At 34.5% G+C, this 27848-nt stretch overlaps 1 protein-coding gene across 3 annotated transcripts; it reads right to left on the bottom strand.

The window, feature by feature from the left end:
- Positions 1–5445: 5445 nt before the first annotated feature.
- Positions 5446–15335, bottom strand: LOC141561160 (nucleoside hydrolase-like). Of its 3 annotated transcripts, none has more exons than XM_074300340.1 (6): positions 14949–15335; positions 12958–13154; positions 11777–11953; positions 10335–10446; positions 7408–7544; positions 5446–6095 (listed from the first exon to the last, which is right to left on the bottom strand). In XM_074300340.1, the coding sequence occupies exons 2-6, from the start codon at positions 13138–13140 to the stop codon at positions 5745–5747; spliced, it is 960 nt and encodes a 319-aa protein (XP_074156441.1). In that variant the 5' UTR covers positions 13141–13154; positions 14949–15335; the 3' UTR covers positions 5446–5744. The 3 variants fall into 3 exon arrangements, with proteins under 3 accessions (XP_074156441.1, XP_074156444.1, XP_074156442.1); XM_074300343.1 differs by lacking the exon at positions 14949–15335 and adding an exon at positions 14019–14132; XM_074300341.1 differs by lacking the exon at positions 14949–15335 and adding an exon at positions 13312–13570.
- Positions 15336–27848: the final 12513 nt, after the last annotated feature.

Raw genomic sequence — 27848 nt, 5'->3', positions numbered from 1 at the left:
AAATTACTGTATTCCCTTCCCCTTAGCTTACTCCTTCCCTTTCACTTTTCAATGAAGTGGAAGAAGTTTCACCATAAATCGAATATGTCTATTGATACACGCTATGTTCATCTCCCTCCTTTCTTTCTCTCAGATATAATAGGTTACCTTTGCCTCTTCATGAGATGTAGTACCACCACTTTACACTTTTTTATGATATAATCTCCTTTCCACCTCTAGTTTCTAAGACAAATTGTACATATGTTCTTTACATATTTTTTTGACAGAAGTATAGTTCTCAAGATTTCTTTTTACCTTTTTAGAAGTCTCTTGAGTTCTGTATTTGAAGATCAAACCTTTTATGTAGGTCTGGTTTTTTCATCAAAAATAGATGGAATTCATTTATTTCGTTAAATGTCTATCTCTTCCCTGGAAAACAATGCTCATTCTTGTTGGGTAAGTTATTCTTGGCTGCATACCAAGTTCCTTAGCCTTTCAGAATATCATGTTCCAGGCCCTGCGTTCTTTTAATGTGGACGCTGCTAGATCCTGGGTTATCCTTATTGTGGATCCTCCATATCTGAATTGCTTTTTTCTAGCAGCATATATTGGATTTAACATATATTTTCACATATTTAACATGTACCGGATTACCTGCCATCTAGGGGAGGGGATGGAAGGAAGGACGGGAAAATTTAAAACATAAGGATAAATGCTGAAAAATTACCCATGCATGTATTTTGTAAACAAAAAGCTTTAATAAAAACAAATAAATAAATGAATATGCGTGTAAATAATCCCAAGAGAGAGCTAAGGAAAAAAAAAAAAAACAGAAAAAAACTTGCTTAGTAAAAATTAGTAAACTAATTTTCATTGAAATTTTCATTGAAACCAAGGAAAGGAGATAGTGAGGGAATAGTACAGCAGTAGAGACATCAATGATAGTTTCAAAAACAGCTTGCACACTTCTCTCTTGATCCTTACAACTCAGTAAGAAAAGTATTATAGACAATATCATTCCCTTTTCCAGATTATGAAATGGTGGCTCATTGAGTATGACCTGTGGTTGTTATTAGAGGTGGGTCTAGACAAAGATGTTGCCTGAATATAGATAGAAGCATACTATTTTTTCACTGTTTTTGTGTTTTTTCCCTTTGGGTCTGTGTCTTCTTTCATAATATAGTGACATGTTTTGTATGACTGAACATGCATAACTTATATCAGATTGCTTACTATCAGGGAGAGGGGAGGTAAAGGAGAGAGAAAATTTGGAACTCAAAAGTATTTTAAATGAATGTTAAAAATGACTGTACATGTAATGGAGAAAATAAAATTTATATATTTTTAAAATTTAAAAGTTTTGAAGATAGGATTGAAAGTCAAATCTTGGTCTCTCTCCAGAATTCCCTCCCTAATAATCAAGTACCTCAGGGCACAGCCAGTTATTTCCTAAGCTTCTCAAACTCAACATGTCCAAAGTATACTCATTATCTTTCTTCCTAAATGCTCCCTTTTCCTAAGTTGTTGAGGTGACCACCATCCTTCCTGGAAATCCACTTCCTTTTCCAACTCATTTTAAAGATGAGGAAACTGAGGCAGAGGGAAGTGACTTGCCCAGGATCACCCATTTTGTAAGTGTCTGAGACCAGATTTGAGCTCCAAGAACGTGAGTCTTCCTGGCTCCAGGTCGGGCACTTTATCTCCTGGGCTACTCTTGGGCTCCTATTTATTGCCTTGAAGATAAAATACAAACTCCTCTCTTGGTGATTGAAAGTCCTGAACAATCTGTGTCCGGGTTCTAGGTTCCCCACATCTTCCTCCCTTCTCCTCCTCCACATTGTAGCCAAAATAAGCTCTTGTTCTTCCTCACACCGCCGTTACTTCTGCTGTCCCCTTGCCTTTGTACAGGCTGTCCCCTGCTGTGTCCTCCCTCTGCATCTTAGAGCTCTTGGCACGTTGGAAGCCCCGGCTCAAATGCCACTGGGCACACAATGCCCTTCCCCATCATCCCCTGCCCCATCACTCTGTATGTTCCATTTCTTTACATATATATGTAAAGTATATGTAAATATATGTGTATATTTTATATATATATATATATATATATATATATATATATATATATATATATATATATATATATACACATATATTTACTTAAAATCCAGCCTCCCATGTTTACTAGCTATATGAACTTGGACAAGTCATTTAATCCAGTTTCCTCATTTATAAAATGAGTTACAAAAGGAAATGGCAAAGTGCTATTTTTTACCAACAAAACCCTAAATGGGGACACGAACAGCTGGACATGACTGGAGGAGGAAGAAGAGGGTGAAATTTGTTATTGATCATGTAACCCAGTGGAGCTTTTGCAAAGGAATATTTGCTTCAGAAAGTATAATCCTAAACGTACAAACTTATTCATCCCTTACCACATACACATGTAGGAGGCACAGTCTCCCACTATCTTATACCTTTTACCTCAATCCCTGGAGAGGGGAAGATATTTTCCATTCCATTTCCATAGCAATATTGGTGGGGGAGAGGGAAAGGCCGATTCAGCACTTTTAAAATGTGTAGGAAAGAATTCAGTTCAGAGGGAAACATATGTGTGGGGCACAGTTTTGAGAGTAACCTATGGAACTCATTATACATTTTTCTAAATGCAGTATGAAATGAACATGCCTACTTTCATATAGAATTCTTTTTTGTGTGTCCTTCTATTTGTAAAAAAAATTAGCATTTAAATTCAGAATGAAAAAATTTTAAGAAAAGAAATTCTAGGAAACGTGTGTGATTTAGAGGATGTATCAGCAAGAACTGAGGAAGTAATGAGAGGAGTGGATGCTTAATTACAGGGGAGGTGACAGAAGGGCAAAAGTATAGGAATAGTGTGTAGAAAAAGTTGTTCAACTTTAGGAGTTTAGTAAGCTAAGAGATTGAGTGCCCCGAGTTAGAGGAGTTTTTAATAAGTGATATTTAAGAGGAGGGTTAGGAAGGAAATCTGGGTCTGGAGTCAGGAAGATTCATCTTCATGAGTTTAAATCCAGCCTCAGACACTGTTTAACCCTATTTATCTCAGTTTCCTTATCTGTAATATGAACTAGAAAAGGAAATGACAAATCACTCTGCTATCTTTGGCAAGAAAACCACACGAAGTCATGAAGAGTTGGACATGACTGAAAACAACTGGACAACAATGCATATAACTTATCAGGAAGGCTTCCTAAGCTAAAAGTACAATTGTCCCTATGGCAATATGGAGGAGGGAGTGCTCCATCCTGGCAGGGCTGTACCTGTGGTGGGTCTCACCTGTGAGATTCCATACCTGCCCTCTCCATCAGACTTTCGCCCATGCTATTCCTCTTATCTCTTGTCCCTAAGTCAACTTAATTTATCTCAGAATCAGTAGCTGATTCTGACTTAACAGAAATGCTGTGGTATGTTCTGCTATGCTAGAAAGGTTCTGATTTTGGTTCTAGCAATAGCGAGAGCCTACCTTAATAAAGAACAACTCTTCCCTTGTCGATTGGTCATTTCATGATGAATTCTTTGGTCATCAAAGAAACTATTTTTACTTACATTTTAGACTCAAATAAATACCTTTCCCCAGTTCTGTCCACTGATGAAGTGAGATGTCACAATGGCGGCCTTCATCTTAGACTTGCAGTTTTGAACACTGAAACAAGAGTAAATGATTGGTCCAGGATTACATAGCTTGTTACCCTGGTTTTCCTTATTTTGAGATTGGCTCCCAATCTACTAGATAATATTGCTTCTTTGATTAATTTTAATTGATAGGAAATGATAGACTTGAAATTACTTCCACTTCATAATTTTTTTTAGCATTTGCATCGTCTTGATGCAATTACGACATCAAAATATTTGAGCAAAGATCAGAATTAATATTAAATTAGAAGAAAAACAATCACTTAACTACTCTTAAACTCAAGTTTTCTCCTCTGTAAAATAGGAAAGAGCACTAACTCCACAGGGAAGATCAAATGAGGCTGAATACACACACACATACACCTTAAAAGCACTACAGAAATGTTAGCTAGTAGTACTAGTAATAGTAGTAGTAGTAGTAGTAGTAGTAGTAGTAGTAGTATCATATATATTTTCCCTTTATATCCATCCTTGAGTTTCTAATATTAGAAACTTGGTTTACCCCCAATATCCCTTTATTCCTATATAGACATATGGGTTTGGAGGGGGGGTGTTGTTCTCATATCCCTGTCACTCATGAGGATAAGAATTGCTCCTTCTTTAATCTTTATTAATTTTCCAAGTCATACCACTGTGCCCTGCTTTATGGTACAAAGCACACAGAACACAGTGATCTTTAACGATGTCTGTTGAATTATATGAATTTCTCTATTCAGCTTTATCTTTTCTTTTCTTCTCTCATGCAACTGTACTTAATGACTTGTGGATTTGTAATAGGGGGACCTCAAAAAAAAGAATATATTAAGAAGTCAAAGAATGATTTTATTGCTAGTTTTTAGATTCATTGACTCAAAAAGATCCAATCTTCTCTTCTCCCCAAACCTAAAGTTCTTTTCTTTCTTTAGCACTGAATATCAGCTCTTTTACTCCCTTCAGTTACCCTGTCCAATTTTCTTGTGTCACGGCACCTTCCTAATGATGTAGTACTCTTTGAGAATAAAGGATAAACAAAAACAAATTCAGCTCAGCCCACGGCAATGCTTTCTGGATTGAGTGCAGAGAGAGAAGGGTTAAAGGGGTTTAAGTCTAAAAGAAAGATTTTTAAATCAACATTCAAATGTACCAGTTACTTTTTAAATTTTATATAATATATATGTATTTATATATTATATAATATAAAAATTTTCAACAGCATCACTTTGGACAGCATTCATTTACCCCTCTAGACTTTTTGACTGAGTGGTTAGGTCCTAGACACTATTAAAGATAATTTTTTATAGACTATATCTTTTATACTATTTTAATGTTTATAGATTAGTAGAGCAGAGAGAAACAGTGCCTGTCTATAATCATGTTCCAAGTAATCAGTCAGCTTGTTAAGTGCATGCTAGATAGAAAGTTACTACACACCATAGAAAAAGACTCTTGTCACAAATAATAATAAAATCATATCAGTCAATCCATAAACTTTTATTAAACAAGGTTATTTCCATGGAAACAAACTGAATTCTAGTTTAAACTAATGAAATCAAGACAAACAGTAACATTTTGTGGTTTGTCAATATAATGTCATCTGTATGAGGTAAAGTGAATCAAATGAATGAATTCTCTCAGTCTCAACTGCGTTGGGGGTCAGTATACAGATGTAATCATTGCTTCTGAAAACTGCAAAAATCTCAGAACAGAATCTATGCAATGAAATCATATGAATTCCGACAAATAAGGGTCCTTAAACATTGGTCCTCATGAAACACCAATGTGCTTATCAGAATTTCTTTCTCTTTTTTTTCAGTAGTATTTTATTTTTCCAAATACAAATAAAAACAAGAAACTCACTTTCAATGAACATTTTGAAATTTTCCCTTATGATTTTAAAACTGGAATTTGGTTCTAACATTTGAATACATATTTGAATCTTAATTATTTCAAAAGATCTGATATATTGTGATTTTTAGCTGAGTACCTTTATTAAAATAACAATCATTATGTGAGATTATAATGGAAACTATTTGAAGTCAAATGAGATAGCAAATACAGTGTCTGAAAACCTTACAGTCCTAGATCATTGTTAGTTATTATTTTTATTATTGTCATTACTATTTCAAAGCAGCCATTAGAAGACCTTTGAATTTTTCCATATCCAGCTCTTTTGCGATTGAAACTCTGTTTACTTTCTGAAGTCTGTCATCGATGTCCAAAACCATCATTCCTCGAGTGTGGGAGCCAGTCAGCTCCACAGATACACCACAGAAGATGGATTCTGTGATCAAGTCCTCATCCACTGCGGCTGCCATTGCAAAGCAGTCACAAGACACAAATCCTGGTTTCCGGTAGAGGGCTCTTAATTTGGGGATGGGGAGCTTTTGGTACTCTGTGGTCACTGTGTAGATTTCTTTTAAGAACTTTGCTTTTTCACTGTCCTGTGAAGTACACTTCTCATAAAATTCCTATAGACAGAAAAAGACAAATGCTCTTTATTATATTTATTCTTCATTTTTTTATGATCTACCATGATAAAGGGGGCTTATGGTCACACTTATCAACTAACATAATTATTCCTTTTTTCCAATCTTCCTGATGTAAGTGATATAGCTTTGGGAAGCCCTAAATTCAAAGGCTACGAAAATATACTTCTTATATAATCTTGATAAAGTCACTTACATTTTCAGTGCTTAAGGCAACTAAGACTATATTTCTGAGAAGGTGAGATCTACATTGAGAAGGAGTTTCTTCACCTTGGGATTTCCTAGCCTAAGAAAATCACAGGTCATTCCCTATCTCTATCCAACATTGTACTTTAACAGATACAAGATTAAAACAGGACATTAAAGCAATAGAGCAGAAAATAATGAATATTAAAAGTACATGGAGCCCTCCATAAATGCACAATTTTCTGTTTTGGAAAGCGGCTTCAGGTACGCCTGGACCAGTGGCATCTTTGGGGCTTTTGCACCAGGATGATCAAAGGCTCCTGGGTTCTTCCCTTCAGCCAATCCCAAAGATGCTAATAAATATCTTTGTATCATGGAGCCATTAATTGCTTGAGAGATAGTCTGGAATGGTAGAGAGGATCCCAGGCTAGGAGTAAGGGACACTATGGGCAAATCCCTGAGATTAAATGTAGCAGAGCAGAGGATGAATGGCAGGGGGAGAGGGGATTCCTTTCTGGGCACTCCCTATGCCCAAAAAATCACGTTTGCTAAAAACAAAAACAAAAATCCATCTTAATGTATGTTATCCATTTAAATACCCCCCAAATACTGCTACAAGCGTATGCGTGCAAGCATAACTGTATATGTCCATCCAAAGTCATGGTAATAATTGATGGCTGCTGATTGTGTGTTTCAGTGTGAGTTTTTAATTTTTTTTTAATCAAATGCTGTGTTTCAGTGTGAGTTTTTAAATTTTTTTTTTAATCAAATGCTGGGTGAGCCAATAGCCATGATAGTGGGATATTGAACCACTGACTCTATGGGGGGGTGGAGTGGGAAAGAAGAAAGCACCCCAGAACTTAGTTTTAAATTTAATCTGAATTATTAGCACTTTCTCCATCCCCTTTGTAAGTCTAGACAATCAACAGAACAATAAATGAAGCCCTAATGATTTCCAGGATGCAAATACTCATAATGAAAATTAATAATTGGCTTTCTCCATCCACTGCAAATTTAGCTCTAGCAGGCTCCTGATATGTTATAATAACCCAGAAGGGTATGTAATTGCATATTTCAGAAATGCAAGGGTAAATATCTAACAACTTACCCAAGACAGTGAATGCAAACATGCAAATTCCCAGGTTGTAATGGAAATTGGACAAGTATATTCATTTAAGACAATGTAAGCTGCCTCTGGGTCTGCTGCAAAATTGAATTCTGCACAGATATCAATGTTTCCTCTGGCTAATGAAATATATAAGAAAAAACACAAAAAATAATTCATTAGATTTTATATTTTTTCATTATTTAAATAAATACATGAATAAAATAAAAATGAAAACTTAGAAAGAATTCAACTAATTAGTTGTTCAGTGAAAATCTATGAATAAGTTAGTTCTTTAGGACTCAAAGCATTTTCCCATAGAAACTGTGTTATAGATAGTAATCAGGATCACTCACCACTCTATAAAACCTATTTTACCCATAATGCCTTAACAGGGGTTCTCAAACTACGGCCTTCGGGCCAGATGTGGCCCACTAAAGACATTTATTCAGCCTCCTGGGTTATAGCAAATGGGCTGAGGGTCGGAGACAGAGTGTGAGTTTGTGTTTTTACTATAGTCCGGCCCTCCAACAGTCTGAGGGACAGTGAACTGGCCCCCTATTTAAAAAGTTTGAGGACCACTGCCTTAAGATATTTAAAAAATAATGCCAATGTCAAATGGTTAATATAGGAATATGTATATATATATATATATATATATATATATATATATATATATATATATATATATGTATATATATATATATATATATATATACATATATATATATATATATTTTTTTTTTTAATGGAAACATGTAACTCGTTTATTTGGTTGAAACATTGGGGGAGGGCGGAGTTTGTCTTTAAACATATCTCCACTGCAGTATTACTTCCCCCAGGTCCAACACCCTGATAGAAGGAAGAAAAGACTCTTCCTCACCTTTCTTCACTGAAGGGAGTAGGATTCCCTCACTGAAGGGTTGCCTAGATAGGACCTCTAGCAATAACAGTGCAAAGGGACTGGAACACCTGAAGATGTATGAGCTCCAGGAGTTTGAGAAATGACAAGGTGATGAAGAAATGACCATTATAGATCTACAATGTCTTTGCTGCTTTCCATTTGATTCTTTCTAGTTTTGTTGAATCAAAATAATTGGGCATTGAAAGGATTGAGGTTTTAAGATCTTTCTTACATTGAGATCTTTTTTTTAAAAAAATAATAGCTTTTTACTCTCTAAAATACATGCAAAGATATTCATTCACCCTTGCAAAACCTTGGGTTCTATATTTTTCTCCCTTCTTCCTTCCCTTCTCCCTCCCCTACACATTTTTCTAAACGTATTTCCACATTTATCATGTTGCACAAGAAAAAAATCAGATCCAAAAAAAAAGGAAAAAAGCAAGCAAACAACAAGAAAGTGAAAATAGTAAGATTTTAATTGAAAATTGTACTGATTGCACAGTTGTAAATGATCATGGTAATCTAATGTTTGATAAATGAAAAGAATAGAAGCTTTGGGGACAAGAATTCACTATTTGACAAAAAATTGCTGGTAAAACTGGAAAACAGTTTGGCAGAAACCAGGTATAGAATAACATCTCACACAGTATACCAAGATAAGATCAAAATGGGTACATGCTTTAGATATAAAAGATGATACCATAAACAAAGTAGGGGAGCATGGAACATTTTACCTGTCAGATCTATGGATGAGGGAAGGATTTATGTCCAGATGAGATATAGAGAGCATTATAGGATATAAAATGAATAATTTTGACTACATTAAATAAAAATGTTTTTGCACAAACAAAACCAATATAAAGCCAAGATTAGAAGAAAAGAAAGAACCTGAAAAAAAATGTTTATAGAAAGTGTATATGATAAAGGCCTCATTTTTCATCTAGAGAATTATAAGAATTTATAAAAATATGAGTTTATAAGAATTTTTATTTATATTATATTTATATTGTAAGAATTATATATAAAGAATATTGATTATTTTCCAACTCTAAAGATGAAAGGATATGAATAGGCAGTTTGCAGAAAAAGAAATCAAAGCTATCTACAGTAATATGAAAAAAATAACTCACTATTAAAGAAATACTCCAAAATACCACTTTACATCTTTCAAGTTGGCTAATATGATAGAAAAGGAAAATAAATATTGAAAGGGATATAGGAAAATTGGTACACTAATGCACTATTGGTAAAGTTGTGAACTTATCCAACTATGGAACTATGCTCAAAAAACTATAAAACTCTGTATATACTTTGACTGAGCAATAACTCTGCTAGAGTTGTACCCCAAAGAAATCAAAGAAAAAGGATCTATATATACAAAAACACTTATAGCAACTTTTTTTGTAGTGGCAAAGAATTGGAAATCAAGGGGGTTTCCATAATTGGGGAATGGCTAAATAAGTTGTAATAACCTATATCAAAGTGATTGTCTTCAGAAGGAAAGAGAAGGAAAGGAATGAATTTGGAATTCAATTAAAAAAATGAATGTCAAATGATTTTATATGAAATTGGAAAAATGTAATATAAAAAAAGAGAAAATTATATTTAAAAAATGAATTTGATGTAATAATAAATGGCTTTGTAGAAAGAAGAAAGAAAACTAAGGAATAAAGCACTTTAAATTGTTTGGCAAATAGGGATAAGTTAACTTTCCTCTGAAAGTCAAGGAAGACAAACTAATTTCTAAAACGGGAATTAGAATGTGACTTTCTTGAGTGCAGGGTTTATTCTTTTTTTTTTTTTTTTTTTTAATCCCCAACTTAATACTATTCCTAGAACATATAGTAAACACTTAAATGCTCGATGATGATGAAATTAGAGAAAAATTCTAAAAAGTAGGAAACTATAGTCTTTTTTACCTCTATTATAATTAATAATGAATTATCAATTATTTGTTAATATTCATCATTATTATTGCTTGTAATGACTACATAGTATATGTATATATCTTTTAAAAATCACTTACAGTACATATTGCCTCCCATTATAGACATATTTTTAATTTTCTTAGAAAACGTTGGGTCCATTTTCACTGCCAAAGCTAAATTAGTCAAAGGTCCAGTGGCAACCAGAGTTACCTGCAAAATACAAAGTCGTACTTCTCAACATTATAATTAGAAAATTATAAAATCTTTGAGCTAGCAGGTTTTTAATTTATGTTTAACACAAACTGCTTTTTAGCCATATCTCCTTTAATCTATATTTGCATAGTTAAGTTTTTTCAAATTCAAACAGAACTGTAACCTTATCCTTTTATATTTTGTCTTTTTGTTTTCTTCTGCCCATCATTCAAGCCTGTTAAGATGTCTTTGCATCCCAATTTTGTTATCCACTGTGTCAGCCATTCAGCCATTCTTTCCAGCTCCAGGGCAGCTGTATACATTCAGTAAGCCTATAATTAGCCTATGATCTATGCCTTTGTATGTAATTGATAAAATTAATTGTTGAATAGAACCAAGTCAAAAACAAAATTCTGGAATATTCCACTAGACTCTTTTTTCCTCTAAATCAATTTATTGGTTTATCCAACAGCATATGTGAGAGAATGAACTTACTTCCCAACACTTTTATTCTATTCTTTTAGTTTATCACAACACTTTTATTCTATTATTCTATTACACTTATTTTATCCCTCTGAATATCAAGCATAATGAATGGCCTAAGATCTAGTAATAGCAAAGGTCTAAAGGGGCTGGAAGGTATATGAACTCTAAGGGTATGAGAGATGAAAAAGTATTAAGGATTTAAAGTGTTTTAATTTTCAAAGAGGTATACATCAAATATGAAAGAATATTAAATATGAAAAATAGTGTAGGCTAGGACCTTGGTTGCAGGGCAATTTCTGTCTGAACACCCTCAAATATAAGGTCAGAACAGTAACAATAGTAATAGTAACTTACATTTGTATTAACATTTTCATAAAATTACAAAATATTTTCTCATATCAAAGCAAAATAAAACACTTATTGGCTCTAATTAGCCAGTTTAAAGCTACTTATATGTACTTATTATCTAGCCCACATCCCTATCTTGTCCATAAAGATTTGATTTTGTCAAATGCTTTGTAAAAACGTAGAAATGCTACGTGCAAGCTATTCTGTAATGTATTAGTTATTATAACATCTTGTTTAAAAAAATTAGGGGACAGATTGAACTCTGATCTTTCTGATTCTAAACCCAGCATTCTTTTCATTGTTACCCAGCTACCTTTTAATTTATAAACTTTCTCCTAGCAGTGGATAGAACACTGGGCAGTTCTCCCTTCTTCCTTCCTTCCCTGCCTCCCTCCCTTCCTTCCCTCCTTCTTTCCCTCCCTCTTCTCTTCCTTCCTTCCAGGAATATTTAATAAGACTGACTGTTAGGAAGATGGAAGCCCCATCGTGTTATCATATGACTTGACAATTTTACCATGTTAGGTCTTTCGTTAATGATCCTTATCATTGCCGCTACAGCGTGTTCATCTTGCACTTGGTCTAATCTAGGAGCATCGGCATCAGGTACATCCCCTAAGCCATCTGTTCCATAAAAATAATCATTTTGCATTCTGTTAAGTAAAGGGGAAGAAGCTCCTTTGTAAACTGGGATCTGAAATGAAATGTACAGAAAGAAAAATCAATCTGACCAAATTATTTTAAAAGGGCTCACATTTCACATATGAAAGCATGAAACTATAAGGATCTGTGACATGGACACAAGCTTGCAATCTCAGCTCCCCAGTAACTGAGGGGGCTACCATGTTGGCTCCATGTTGGCTCAGGAGGAATGAGGTGACCTAATCAAAGAAAGGTCCTGTGTTGATGAGTAATGAGATCCAATCATGAATGCCCCCTCTATTTCCAGCCGGGGGTGTTAGAGAGCCCAATTATAATTTTAAACACTTTTACATAATATTTTATTTTTTCCAAATACATGCACAAATACTTTTCAACCTTCACCTTTGCAAAACCTTGTGATCCAAATTTTTCTCTTTCCCACCCCTTTCCAAGAGTGCAAGCAGTCTGATATAGGGTAAACATGTGCATTAATTAAATGATTTAAATAATTGTTAAAATAATAATTATCATAAAGCACAAATTAAAATAAATATTTTATTTAAAAGGATTAAATAGTGACTTTTCTTCTAATGTTACTAAAATGGCTTCTTTATATCACAAATTCTTTCTCAAACGGCATATTCTAGTTATTGTGCTGCCACTTGTGCAACATGGATAGGAGCTGGAAAAGCAAAACTTCATGGTACCTCGGGTTCTTCTACCCAGAGCTCATGAAATTCAAAGAGCAATGAACAAATAGGGGAAGAGATTAGGTTGGGGGCAGTTAGATGACTCAATGAATAGGAAGATCTGAGTTCAAATTCAGCCTCAGACAAGTGATTCTGGGCACTAAACCCTGTTTGCCTCCGTTTCCTCATCTGTAAAATGGGCCGGAGAAGGAAACGGATACCAAGAAAAACCCCCAATGGGGGTCAGAGTATTGGCCACGACTAATTAGTCAAATGACAAATCCCTAGCGTGGTGCCTTGAGCACGATGTGCACTTAGTCATATCTATTGAGCTGAACTGTAAATAGGTGACAGAGACAACCGTTACCTGAGGATGATCGCACTTCTTTAACAGCCGGAGGACGTTTTTACACACGTTTTCCACGGTCGTATTTCCGAAACAGCAGGTGATCCCTAGGATTTCAACATTAGGCGCTGCCAGAGCTATCATTAAGGCAGCAGCGTCATCTACTCCAGCGTCCACATCGACCAACAGCAATTTCTTTTCCATTGCCGGAATTTCCACTGAAAACAAGACCCAGAGAGAGACGCTTTTAGGGTAAAAGTGCAATCAAAAACAGCACACCTCACAAAGGAAAAGCCCCCTGTGCAGAGATAAAACTTCCACAAAGAGCTGCAAATCCTCACGGAATTCTAAGGAAAAGTGGTTTTACTGTCACACCTAGAACTCTCTTGGACCAGGTTTTCAGGAAACGTCCGTCACCTGGACAGACCAGAAGCCGCCATGCAGCGCTGGGAAAGCCGCGCGCCCGGACCGGAGCGGTGGCCGGAGCCCGGGGGCCGGGGCCTCTTTGGTTTCGTCCCGGGCTTCATTTGGCCTAAACATCCCGGGTGTGGGAGAGGGAGATGATGATACCGGGGCATGTCTGTTAGGGGAAGGGGGCTGCCCTGCGTGCAGGAGTGTGTTTGGAGAGGAAAACGGGGGTGCGCGGGCACCTTAGTGTGCTTTACGGGAGGGTGACGTCACCGCCGGTGTGTGTTACAGAACAAGGGGTGAGGGGCGTGTTTGGAGAGGGAGAAGAGGATGCGCGCGAGCTTTGGGGAGGGAGATGTCACCGCTGTGTGCGTGCTGCACACGTGTGTGCCGTGTGTGTTAGCGGATAGTGGAGGAAGATGAGGATGTCTCCGTTCGTGTGTGGAGGAGGGAGGGAGCTGGGGCCGCCCTTGGGGGCGCTAACGGAGGGAGCGAGCGTGTTGGTGCAGGTGAGATTGGAGCCGGCGCGCCGGGGACTCCCCCCGCAACCGGTCTGGCCAGCCCGGTCCCGGCGCTCCCCGCACGCCCATCTGCACTGTCTCCGCTCGCAGTACACTCAGTCCGAGCCCTTTCCCCTCCCCTCCCCCTCCCCACCGCGAAGTCGGCCCCCCCACCTGTGTCCGAGCCGCGCCTGCCTGCAGCCCCGCGAGCCCGCAGCTTCCCCGAGCGGAGCCGAGCGCGCGCTGCCCACCACCCCGGAGCCGGGCCTCGCGTCACCTCCCAGCGGGCGGCCTCCCACGTGGCTCGTCCCAAAACGGACGTCTTCCTTCCCCACGCTCAAAATGGAGACCGAAAACCGCAAGGAACACAACTCCCGGAGAGTCCAGGCCTCCCCCTTCTCGGTGGAGTGAAAAAAGGCCGTCCCTAACTCACCTAGTGTATTATTATTAATCAATAATTAACTCGTTATCGGGGCCCTGCTCTCCTTTCCCCAGTCCTGACCCGGTCACTGGGAGCCTATAATAAGCACAACCGCCTCGGACTTGGCAAATTACAGGCAGTACATTTGCAAGACTGATCTGCACCCTTCTCAACTGGACAAGCAAAGGGAATCAAGATTGTTCCAATCCTTCCTCAGACCATTTTTTGTTTGCTTCAAAAGGAAGGCTTTAAAAAAAATTAAAATCAATATACTTAAAATATGCATTTACAGGCAAATCCTAAAATCACATTATGTCCTCTAACAAGCACTTCCCAGACCTTATTTTTAACCTGGGACCTGTGAACCTAATTTTTTTTTAATAAAAAATATTTTAAAAATAAAATAGTTTTTAAATAAAATAAAAATATAATTGGTTTTCTATTTTATTTATTGTATTTTAAAACACCATTCTGAGAAGGGGTCCATAGGCTTCACCAAATTGCCAAAAGGGGTCCATTACCCAAGCGAGTTTAAAGTCATCTATTTTTAGATGAAGGATCTCTTATATTGTAGGGCTCCTGCCCTACCCCTCGATGCCAAAAGCAATAGCAGGGGTCTTCTAGAAATTGGCTTAAAAATCAGGAAAATTAAAAAGAAAATAAATGGAAGAAAAAAAATTTACCTTTTAGGAAGCGCTGACCGGAGGAGCAAAGTGTGCTATCCAGATGTTTAGGGTAGGTGTCCCACCTGTACGAGGCTAATATAGGTCAGAGGCATTCTGACTGTGGCAAGCATTAAAGGTATGTGTCCCCTGAGGTTCCAGGTAAGCTCTCAGTAGATGAGAGTTGCTAAAGAGCAAGTTCTTGGAGAGCAGGTTGTCTTCTGGAGGACCCAGGGAATAAAATCTGAGCAACCTCAGTGAAATGGTGACTAACCGGGAGCAGGATGGGCTCAAGTGGGGAAAAGTCCCATAAGGTGTAAGAAGAAAGGCAGATGGGAATTCTCAAAGTACTCTCGTGCTCCATTTGCTCCAAACCCCTTGGATACAAATGACCTACTCCATTTCCGTGCAGTTAGTTCAACTGTTTAGCATTTAAAGTCCATCACAATCTGGTTCCAGTCAATCAATCAATCCAAGGGTGCATGTACGTTGTTTACCTATGTGGTAATTATTCTGCTAGGCACTGGAAACTGCAAATACAAAGGCAGAAGGAAAACAGCAATAACAGCTCAGTGCCTGATTTCAAGCAGGTTACATTCTGTCAGGGAGGAAATATATAAATCATAATATAATTTATATATAAATAATAGATACATTTATTGAAACTGGGAGAATATAAATATATGTGAATATATAAATATGTAATTATATACATATATATGATGTGATTATAACATATACATATGTAAATATAAATTTATATATGTGATATATAAATACATAATAAAGATATAAATAATATATACATTTATTAAAACTGGGGGAATCATTGAAAAGCTTTATGGAGAAACTGGCGCTAAAGCAGTTTTAAAAGGAAATGAGCATTTCTAAGAAACAAAGGTGAGGGAATGAAGTCCAGACACAAGATCAGTGCAAAGGTTGGGAGATGAAAGAAGGAAATGTAGTTTACTTTTCCACCTTGTTGCATAGTTCTCTTCTTCAGCCCAGCTGTTCCTCAGACTTGTAATCTTTATTATTTTGCTATTATCTTTATTACTAGTAATTATCTTTATTACTTTATTACTAGTGTTCTAGTATTATCTTTATTACGAATGTACTAGTGTTATGTAGATAATGTGACAAATCTGTTAGCCATGAACTGTTTCAGCTTGTTTGCATAAACATTAATGTCTGTGAATGGTTTGCATTTTTAATGAACATTTTGATATGATTGTTTCTAGTTTTGTTTTGCTGTTAAGATTATTAGGTATATGCATGAGTTATCAGGATGTGATACATCCAGAGACACCCCAATAGCAAAAGTGACTGTGATTTCTCTGTATGGACTGTTGATATGCATGTGCTAGAAATATACCATGGGAAAATTACTTGGGAAGATGGGGAAGGGAAGCCTCAGTGGTACACCTGTTTTCAGATACTGTCTTCCATGATGCTCTTATTTTGTTTATGATATAACCTTTTATATATGACATTCATTTGGAGCTTATTGTGGTATATGGTATGAAAGGTAAGTCAAAGTCTAATTTCTCCTAGACTGCCCTCATTCACTAGGATGTGGGCAGAGAGGGAGAGAAAGAAAAAGGAAACAATTACATGATAACTCTAGTGTATATTTAAAAGGAATAGCAAGTTGTACATAATAGATTTGCAATTTCATGTGCAATCATCATTTTTATTATGTTCTGTTATGGAAATGTTTGTTTTATTCCATAAATTAAAAATAAATAATACACCCAGTATGGACACTCATGATCTTATTGGAGTTTCTCCACTGTAGCTCATGATTTTAGATAGATATTGTAGGTTATATCAAGGAAAGAGCTATTTTTTCTTGTTCTGTTTATAATATATAAAACACTTTCCAGTATTCATATAATTATGTGATTTTATTAGTTTATTAATGTGGTCTATTATGTTTATAATTTTTAATATGAAAACAAACACACAGCCCTTGCATAAATCTAGCTTGGCCATTGTATATAATGTTTTCAATGTGTAGTTTTTACTATTTGCTAATATTTTAATCAATGTTTTGCATCAATATTCATTAAAAATATTGCTTTTCTCCCTGTTTTAGGTATCAGGAACCATATTTGACTCATTGAAAGAGTTTGGTAAGATACTATATTTCCTTATTTTTGCAAATAATTTATGTAAAATTGTAGATGATTATTCTTTAAATATTTGATAGCATTTACCTCATTCTGGGATTTTTCCCCTTTCAAAGTTCATTCACGCCATAAGTTTTATGGCTCATTCAATTTATTTTTCTGAGATTGGGTTATTTAAATTCCCATTAATGGTTTTTAGTTTGGCATTTTGTATTTTGTAAATATCATTTAATTTCATGTATTAGTTTTGTTGGCATGTAATTGGACAAATAGTTTTTAGTCTTATAATTTCCTTTTTTTCCCTATGTTGTGAAAGTTCCTTTTTCTTATTTTATTCTGCCAATTTCATTTTCTCCCTTTTTTCTTTTTACCAAATTAGCCAGTGATTTATCTTTTTTATAAATTTTTTTCATGAAATTGTTTCTTAGTTTTACTTAATGTAACAATTTGTTTTCACTTTTCACTTTAACTTTGCTTTTATTTAGTATATTTATTTGGGTTTTTTTTCCCCTAATTTTTAGTTGTGTATCTAATCAATTGATCTATTAATTATATATTTTATTGACGAAAAATTGTAGATTCATAAATTTCTCCTTTAAGATTCTTTGATTGAATCTCAATTTTTTTTTCATTGTTTATCATTTTCTTTCATGAAGTTAGCTCATGCTTCTGTTATTTTCTCCTTGAATCATAGTATTTGTCTTCATTTAAATTTATATGCTTTTTTTCCAATAATTTTAACTGATTATGTCCTAATGAAAATAAGAAATAGATAAAATTTTACCTTAAAGTCTAAATTAACAGAAAATTGTATTTATATTACCAACCAACCTTATTGCATTAAACAAGAGAAATTTTTGCCTTGATAATTCCTTAACATAATCAATAAAAAATATCATTGCTCCCTGATGTGCTAGACACTGGATACAAGTACAAAGAAAGAAGAATCCTTACTTGGAGCTTATATATTAATGAGAAGACAAATAAATTTAGTATAAAAATAAAGTTTAAGTATGTAGGAATTAGCTGAATTTGAGGTAGTTTGGGAGGGGGCCTCTAGCATTCGGGGAGATGAGGAAAGGCTTCATATAGACATCGTATATGGCTCTCCATGACCTCATTTGGGGTTTACTTGGCAAAGATACCAGACTGGTTTGCCATTTTCCTTCTCCAGTTTATTTTACAGATGAGGAAATATTAAGTGACTTGCTTGGGATCACACAACTACAAAATGTCAAGGGCTAGATTTGCATTCAGATTTTATGCTACTTAGGCGTCCTAGAGAAGGTAAAATACTGAATATATTACTTCGTTACATGCAGTTCATCTTTTAATTTCTCTTGTTAGCCATTAGCTAGCGGCTGTCATTGAAAATAAATCTGGTGAAACATTTGACTCTTCCATTTCTCAGGTTACATTTAGATTTTACAATTCAAAACAGTATGTATGAAGGATGGCAGGCAAATGTGATGAAGCAAGATAGTTCTTGATTTTGGAAAGCCTCGGTCTATTGGCTAAGAAAAAAAAAGCACATGGTATTTCTTCTCATATTAAGTACCCAAATCAATCATTTTCTTGGTGTTTGACAATGAGCTTTAACTTCTAAATAGGAAAATGCTCTCTGCTTTGGGCATGTATTTCAGATTCTGAAGTACTCAGGACTCTAACTAGAAAGGTAATTATGAGTCTTACATTCCCTTAATTTTAGAGATGAGGAAAATTTCCTAGAGCCATGGGAAACACTTAAAAGCTATCAATGAGATTCTAGCTCACTATTTGAGGATAAGGAAAATCATAGACTTATCACTGACATTGTTAAAAGGTGTTGAGAACAATTCTGCTAATTAACCAAACCTGTATCAGAGGCAGCTAGGCATTTTAGATTTTTTTTCTTGCAGAAAAGAGAAAAAATAAACCAAAATCTCCTTACGTGGTATTTTGAGCACAAAAAGATACACCAAATTCTCCTTACATGGTATTTTGAACACAAAAAGATACCTTCTGTAACCCTTTTTGATTTACAAAAAGACAGCACAGGGCAACTCAGAAGAATCACTTCAAAGATACCAATGCAGTGAATAAGAATTGCATCTGCAAAACTGTCAGAACAGTGCTCCTTTGGGTTGGCAATTGTGAAAATACATCATTTCTGTAAATAACAACCTTTTGGACAGTGTACTAGATAAACATTACCAGAATTTGTTACATATAATGCTACCAATTCTACCTTAAAGCTGTAACCATTAGTTTGTGGTTCACAGGGAAGTATATAATTATCTCCAAATCTTGTGTTCCCTCTGAAGACTTAGGAGTGGGGAAAGAATGTAAAGGATGCTTGTAATAATATTATCTCAGAGGTTATAATTCTGTCTTTTTGTTTGTTTTTGATGAACCAGGCAGTTTAAAAGTTTAAATATTTTTTTCCATATTGTGTCATGGGAAGGATGACTAGGATAGTTAGCACACTTAATGTCATATCATACAAATATCCTTCAAAAGGAGTGAAGAAATTTAGTCTAGAACAAAATACGTTACTACCCTGAGCTCCTGATTAGTGGATCTTTCCCACTATTGTCCTAACAGAGACTCACTACACTGCCCCTCACTTCACCTGCAAGAATTGTAATCAAATAACAAATCAACACTATTATTTCTGGGAAAAATATTTCAATTTCAGTATGGTTCCACTCACCATACCTGCCTGATGTGGTACAGCCCTTGGAATAATGTAGCAGAAACCCCAATAGCAGTAGAGATCCCAATATTTTTCTTTTTTCAACATTAATTTTTTATAATATTTTATTTTTCCAAATACATGCAACGATAGTTTTCATCATTCACCTTTGCAAAACTTTGCTCCAAATTTTTCTCCCTCTCTTCCCCCTACCTCTCTCCCATAATTAGCAAGTAATCTGATATATGTTAAACATGTACAGTTTTTCTATACATATTTCCACATTTATCATGCTGTGCAAGAAAAATCAGATAAAAAGGGAAAAAATGAGAAAAAAAACCAAAAAGCAAGCAAATAATAATAAAGGGAAAAATAATTTTGTGGGGACATTCAGTCCCCACAGTGCTTTCTCTGGATGCAGATGGCTTTCTCCATCACAAGTCTATTTATTGGAATTGGCTTGAATCAACTCATTGGTGAAAAAAGCCATATCCATCAGAATTGATCATCGTATAATCTTGTTGTTGCAGTGTACAATGATCTCCTGGTTCTGCTCATTTCACTCAGCATCAGTTCATATAAGTCCTTCCAGACCTCTCTGAAATCATCCTGCTGATTGTTTCTTATAGAACAATAATATTCCATAACATTCATATACAACAACTTTGAATATGTAAATATGTATATATAAATATAAAGAATTTACTTTATAAATAAACAAATAAAAGGAAGTGTTTTTTTCATTGTTATATTGCTATCCTAAGATAGGATCCCCAGTTAGATGAGTTTCTGAAGGTAGATGAAGAAGAGATTCTATCCGGATTGAATCAATCTCTGCTCATGTCACACTGTCTCTTACCTTTCTTTCAGATAGTTTGAGGTTCAAAATTATAAATGTCTTAAAATCTTAGTTTTACTAAAAATGAAATCCTAGTGTAATGGACCTCTAAGAAATTTTGTTAAAAGTTGGATTTATAATAATTTTTACTCTCAGCCCTCATATAATACTTTGCTTTTTCACTCTCTAATGTGTCTAGTATGTAATAATAGTATGACTTATAACATACTGTGCTATAGAAATGTTAACTATCATGATGAAGATGGGCAGCTACATGTCGCAGTGGATAGAGATCCAAGCTGGAGTTAAGAAGACTTTTGCTGAAATCTAACCTCAGAGACTTATTACAGTCACTTAAGCCTGCTTGCCTCATTTTCTTTATGAGCTGGAGAAGGAATTATTAAATCATTCCAATATCTTTGCCAAGAAAACCCCAAATGGGGTCACAATGAAATGACCGAACAACAATAATGATTATATTACATTATATTATATTATATTATATCATTCCTGTACTAATATGTAAGCTCCATGTGGGCAGAAACCATGGCTAGTCTGGTGTTCTGCACATAGAAGTCCTTAATAAACATAATAAGACTCATAACAAAAATCACTTTTATAATGGGTGCTTCTAGCTGTAGGTTGATTTTTTAAAAAAATCTCAACATTCTTAGTTTTTAGATTTGGGAAAAATTAGAAAATGGGACAAAATGGTTTTTTGACACTTCTTTCTTCCTAGATCACATCTTATTGTATTCTTGTGATATTTCTCTTTTTGATGCTGATTTTGATAATGGAAATAACAGATTTCATAAATAGGAGTTGTTTTCCTAAGCCTGGTATGAGAATAGATAAGAATATACATTTCCTATCTCTGCTTATATTGATCTGGGGTTGTATGTAATAACTAAAAGTCATAAGATTTTAGAAAGGCATGACAGTTAGAGAGGTAGGATTTCAGCAACAAATATTTCTTCCAAATAAGTAAAGATTTTTAAGAAGCAGGGGAGGTTTTTGTTTACTTCTATCTTCATATACATACATACATATATGTGTGTGTGTGTCTATATATTATGCTTTTAAAGATTTTTTGAAATTTGGGAGTTCAATGTCTCACACTTGATAAAAAATAAGCTCTTGTAGTAACTTTAGAATTTTGAACTCCAGATTTCTGGAGAAAAGAGAAAACAGGAAGGAGCAAAGATTCCAAGACGGCAAAGTAGAGAAGCATTAAAGTCAAGCTCTTCCAACATTCCCCTCCAAACAACTTTAAATATCTCAAATCAGGTTTTGGAGCAACAGAACCAACAAAAGGTCAGACAGAGTGAGACATTTTTTCCCAGCCCAAGATACTTTATGAGGTTGGAAGGAGAGCTCTGTGACACTTAGGTGAGGGCTGGTCCAATGCCAAGATGGTACAGCACCAGCTGTGGACCTTAGAGCATCAGCTGTTTTAGGAGTTCTCAGCTCAGAGACAGTAGGTGGTCAGAAAGAGATTACAGGAAACCTTTATGCTGATGTTGTTTGAACGCTCACTTGCCTATACCCACTTCTGGGTTGAAGTTTCAGAAACAATTTGGGCATAAGGAGCAGGGATCCTGAAAAGCATAAAACTGCATGAGATCAGGAGTCCTTCCTGGTTAAGGACCATAGCCTAAAACAGGGAAGCAGTGACCACACCTTTCCTAAATCACACCACCTAGGAAGCACTGAAAACTTCCAAAATCTCAGGACTAATCTAAAAACAACAGCATAAAAAAACCCTGAAGCTTAGAACAGGATTTCCTTACCCTCAGCTGAACAAAGCCCAACTTAAACATAAAATTCAAAGTCCACAAAGAAATAGGGTGGAAAAATTAACAAACAACAAGAACCTGATCATAAAAGTTACTATGGTGACAAGGAAAATCAAGTTGCAAACTGGAGGAAGACAAGGATGTCAAAATAGTGCAAGCATATGATCAAAGAAAAATAGCAATCTGCCAAAAGACCAACAAGAATTCTGGAAGAACTAAAAATGATTTTTAGAATCAACTAAGAATAGAAATCAAGCACTCAAAAAGAAACAATTCAAATGCCACAGAGCCACAGTCAGAATCATACACGATTTAGCAGCCACTATATTAAAGGAGTAGAGGTTTTAGAATATGATATATTAGAAAATAAAAGAGCTAGAATTACAATCAAGAATAACTTATACAGCAAAGTTGAGTATAATTGTTCAGGGAAAAACAGATGTCTAATGAAATAGAGGACTTTCAAACATTCCTGATGAAAAGACCAAAAATATAGAAAATTTGATTTTCAAATACAAGATTTAAGAGAATCTTAAAAAAGGTGAACATGAAAGAAAAATCATAAGGGACTCAATAAGGTTAAACTTTTATAGTCTTATACGGGAAGACAGTACATGTAACTCCTAAGAACTTTTTTCATTATTAGGGTAGTTAAAAGGACTCTGTGCATGCAGTGGACATGAAAGTTAATTGATTATAATGGGATGTTCTTCTTTATTTATTTATTTTTTTTAATTTATTTTTTATTCATTTTTCCAAATTATCCCCTCCCTCCCTCCACTCCCTCCCCCCGATGGCAGGCAATCCCATACATTTTACATGTGTTACAATATAACCTAGATACAATATATGTGTGTAAATACCATTTTCTTGTTGCACATTAATTATTAGCTTCCGAAGGTATAAGTAACCTGGGTAGATAGACAGTAATGCTAACAATTTATATTTGCCTTCCAGTGTTCTTTCTCTGGGTATAGTTATCTCTGTCCATCATTGATCAACTGGAAGTAAGTTGGATCTTCTTTATGTTGAAGATTTCCACTTCCATCAGAATACATCCTCATGCAGTATTGTTGTTGAAATGTATAGTGATCTTCTGGTTCTGCTCATTTCACTCAGCAACAGTTGATTTAAGTCTCTCCAGGCCTCTCTGTATTCCTCCTGCTGGTCATTTCTTACAGAGCAATAATATTCCATAACCTTCATATACCACAATTTACCCAACCATTCTCCAATTGATGGACATCCATTCAACTTCCAGTTTCTAGCTACAACAAAAAGAGCTGCCACAAACATTTTGGCACATACAGGTCCCTTTCCACTCTTTAGTATTTCTTTGGGATATAATCCCATATTGTGATGTTCTTAAAAATTAATAAACAAGAAAGAGGAATGCAGTGGGAGAGGGGGGAAGGGGATGAAGAATAGGGGAAATTCACATAAAAGAAGTATGCAAGAAAGAGCTTTCACAAGGGAGAAATGATGGTGAGAAGAAGGCAATGCTCACTTTCATCTTTATTTTCATCTGAATTGATTCAAAAAATGAAAAAAATTATATATGTATATGTATGAATGTGTATAGACATACATACACATTTAATTGATTTTAGACATTTATCCCACCCAACAGAGAAACAGGTGGAGAAGGGGATAAGAAAAGGAGGGAATGACAAAATAGAGAGTAGATTAAGAAAGGCAGTGGTCAAAGAAAAATAGACTTTTGAGGAGAATGAGAGTAAGAAAAGAGAAAAAAGGATAAACAGAAGGAAATAGATTGGAGAGAAATGCACAGTTAGTAATCATTTTAAATTATTTATTCATTTTTTCTGGTTATATGTGTACATTCATTTTAAAAAATACGTTTCCTTATGAATCATGTTGGGAGAGAAAAATAATAATAAAAGAGAAAAACCATGAGAGAAACAAAAATGGAAGAAAAAGGAAACACTTTTCCTGTCATCTTAGCCAATCTGAGAGGTGTGAATAGTACTTCAGAACTCTTTTAATTTGTATTTTTCTAATCAATTGTGATTTAGAGCATGTTGTTATATAACTAAGAATGGCTTTAATTTCTTCCTCTGAAAAATTGTCTGTTCATATACTTTGACAATTTATCAATTGGGAAATGACTTGTATTCTTATAAATTTGACACTGTTCTTTATATATTTTAGAAAAAAATGAGACCTTTATTGGAAACACTGGCTTGTAAAACATTCCCCCCAGCTTTGTGCTTCCCTTTTTAATATTGTTTGTGTTGGCTTTGTTGATGCAAAAATTTAATTTAATGTAATCAAAATTGTCCATTTTGTAGTTCATAAAGTTCTCTAGTTCTTCTTTGGTCATAAGTTCCTCCCTTTTTCAAAGAGCTAAACTATCCCTTGCTCTCTTAATTTATATCATCCTTTATGCCCAAATCATGTACTCATTTTGACCTTATTTTGGTAAAGGGTGTAAGATGTAGGTCTAGGCCAATTTTCTGATATGTTGTTTTCCAGTTTTCTCATCAATTTTTGTGAAATACTGAGTTTTTATCCCAGAAGCTGGAGTTTGGGGGTTTGTCAAATATTAGATAATTATAGTCATTGATTATTGTATCATGTTTATCAATCCTTTTACACTGATCCACCACTCTATTTCTTAGTATTAATTTGCATTTTTTTGATCAATAGTGATTTAGAGTACCTTTTTATATGACTAGAAATGGTTTTAATTTCTTCATCTGAAAATTGTTCATATCCTTTGACCATTTATCAGTTGGAGAATGGTTTGAATTCTTATAAATTTGAGACAATTCTTTATATATTTTAGAAATTAAGCCTTTATCAGAATCTTTGTATGTAAAAATGTTTTCTTAGTTTACTGCTTCCCTTCTAATTTTGTCTGTATTAGTTTTGTTTGTTAATAGTTAATAATGATAATTAATAGATAATTAATCAAAAATATCTATTTTTTGTTCTTCTTTGTTTCCAATTCTTCTTTGTCCACAAATTCCTTCCTTCTCCACAGATTTGAGAGGTAAACTGTAGTTTATTCTTTTAATTTGCCTATAATATCACTCTTTATGCCTAAATTGAAAATGTATCTCTTTAAACACATACATTAGTGAAATAGAGAAAGAGCAGACAAATAAATTAGATATACAACTAAAAAATTCAAAAAAGAACCAAAATGCAATTCTGATGAAGAAAAGATGAATAAAATTGAAAGTAAAATAAAACAAAAGAACAACAAAATAATAATCACTAAACTAATAAGTAAAACTAGGAGCTGGTTTTATGAAAACAAAATAAAAAACTGGATAAACTATTGGTTGATTTGATTTTTTTAAAAGAAAACTTGTATTATCAGTATCAAAAATAAGAGTGAATGCACCATCAATGAAGATCACATTAAAGCAATTCTGAAGAATGATTTTGCTCAATTATATGACAGTAAAATTGACAATTCAAATGAATTAGATAGATATTTACAGAAATACAAATGCCTAGATTAACAGAAGAGGAAGTAGAATACTTAAATAAATTTATCTCAGGAAAAGAAATTAAACATTACCTTAGTGAGCTTCCTAAGAAAAAATCCCAAAGGCCAGTTGAATTTATAAGTGAATTCTATCAAACATTTAAGAAAGAATCTCAATGCTATAATATTTTTTAAAATAGGTAAAGAAGGAGTTCTACCAAATTTCTTTTATGACACAATATGTTCTAACATCTAAACCAAGTAGAGCAAAAACAGAGAAAAAAAACTATAGGCTAATTTCTCTAAAAAATGTTGATGCACAACTCTTAAATAAACTACTAGCAAAGAAGTTCCCACACTATATCACAGAGATCACTATGACCAGGTGAGATTTATACCAGGATGCAGAGCTGGTTTACTATTAGGAAAATCATAAGTGTAATTGACCATGTCAATAATAATAACAGCAAAATATTCATTACTGTTAAAAACATTAGATATCATAAAAATAAATGCAGTCTTTCTTAAAACAAGTACTATCCTTCTAAAACCAACAGTAAGCATTATCTGTAATGGGGATAAATTAGAAGCTTTACTAATCTGTTCAGGGGTGAAACAAGGATGCTCATTATCAACACCATTATTCCATATTATATTAGAAATATCGACTGTGGCAATGAAACAAGAAAAAAATTTAAGGAATAAAAATGAGCAATGACGAAATAAAGCTATCATTTTGTAGATAATATAATGGTATACTCAGTGAACCTTAGAGAATTTACTACAAAGTTAATGGAAACAGTTAACTTTCCCAAAGTGGTGGGATATAAAATAATCCCACATAAATCATTAGAATTTCTATATTTTATGCACAAAACCCAGCAAGAAGATACAGAAAGAAAATTCCATTTAAAATCCCTGTAAACAATATAAAATATCTGCCAGGATAAACCTAGGGACTACATGAACACAATAACAAATAATATTTTCACACAAATAAAAGCAGATTTAAACAATTGGAGAAATACTAATTACTCATGCGTAGGCACAGTTAACATAATAAAAATGACAATTCTACATAAATTAATTTATTTGTTCAGTGCCATACCAATAACACTACCAAAGATTTAAAGAGCTAGAAAAAATAATAAAATTCATAAGAAAAGGTCAAGAATATTAAGGGAGTTAATGAAAAAAAAATGTGAAGGAAGGCAGCTTAGCAATAGCAAATTTCAAGCACTATTACAAAACAAAGCTTGAAAAAAATTTTAAATTAATGTTAAAAATAAATTTTAAAAAAGAGGACTTTGTGTGCTAAATCTAGGGAAAGAGACTCATTCAAATTCAGAATGGATCTGAATATTTGAAATCAGCAGCCTTTTCCATAGGGAGAAAGGAAAGGAAATAAATCTGTTACTTTCTCTCCCCTATTTATTTTTTTTTCTGTTGAAAGAAAAGTAAGAAGAGATTTGAAATTTATTTTAATGAGCAAATGTAATACTTAACTGTTTCAAAATGCTCAAAGAACACCTGTTTTTTGATGAAGGAAATGATTATTCACCCAGTATCTTTTAACATGAATTTGACAGTGCAATTATTTCCTTAAAAATCCAAGTACTTGATTGATCATAGGCTGGTAAGGCATTGTGCCTATATGGGTGTAGAAAGTTTAATAAGTCCTTCTTATAAGGAGTCTAATTAGCAGCAGTACAAAAATTACTCTTGGATACAACACATGAAATTCTGACACTTCTTTGTTTTTATAGGCTCATTTTCTTGTTCAATATCTTTCTGGGTCCAACAGTAATACAATACAATAGATATGTTTAAAAATTACCAAAAATATGTAATTCTCCATCTAATTGGCTAACTGCCATGATGTTACTACACATTCCAGTATGAACTGGAGAAAAATCTCTTTTTGTTTTTGGCTAATTTACCCTCTCTCTGCCTTGAATAATATACACTTATAGGCTTGGACAACAATCATTGTTAATGGCTGTAGTTTTTAATACTAATAT

Source organism: Sminthopsis crassicaudata, chromosome 3 (assembly GCF_048593235.1).
Source record: "Sminthopsis crassicaudata isolate SCR6 chromosome 3, ASM4859323v1, whole genome shotgun sequence".
Lineage (NCBI taxonomy): Eukaryota > Metazoa > Chordata > Mammalia > Dasyuromorphia > Dasyuridae > Sminthopsis > Sminthopsis crassicaudata.
Note: the sequence above shows the minus strand (reverse complement) of the source record. Positions and strands in the feature narration are given on the sequence as shown.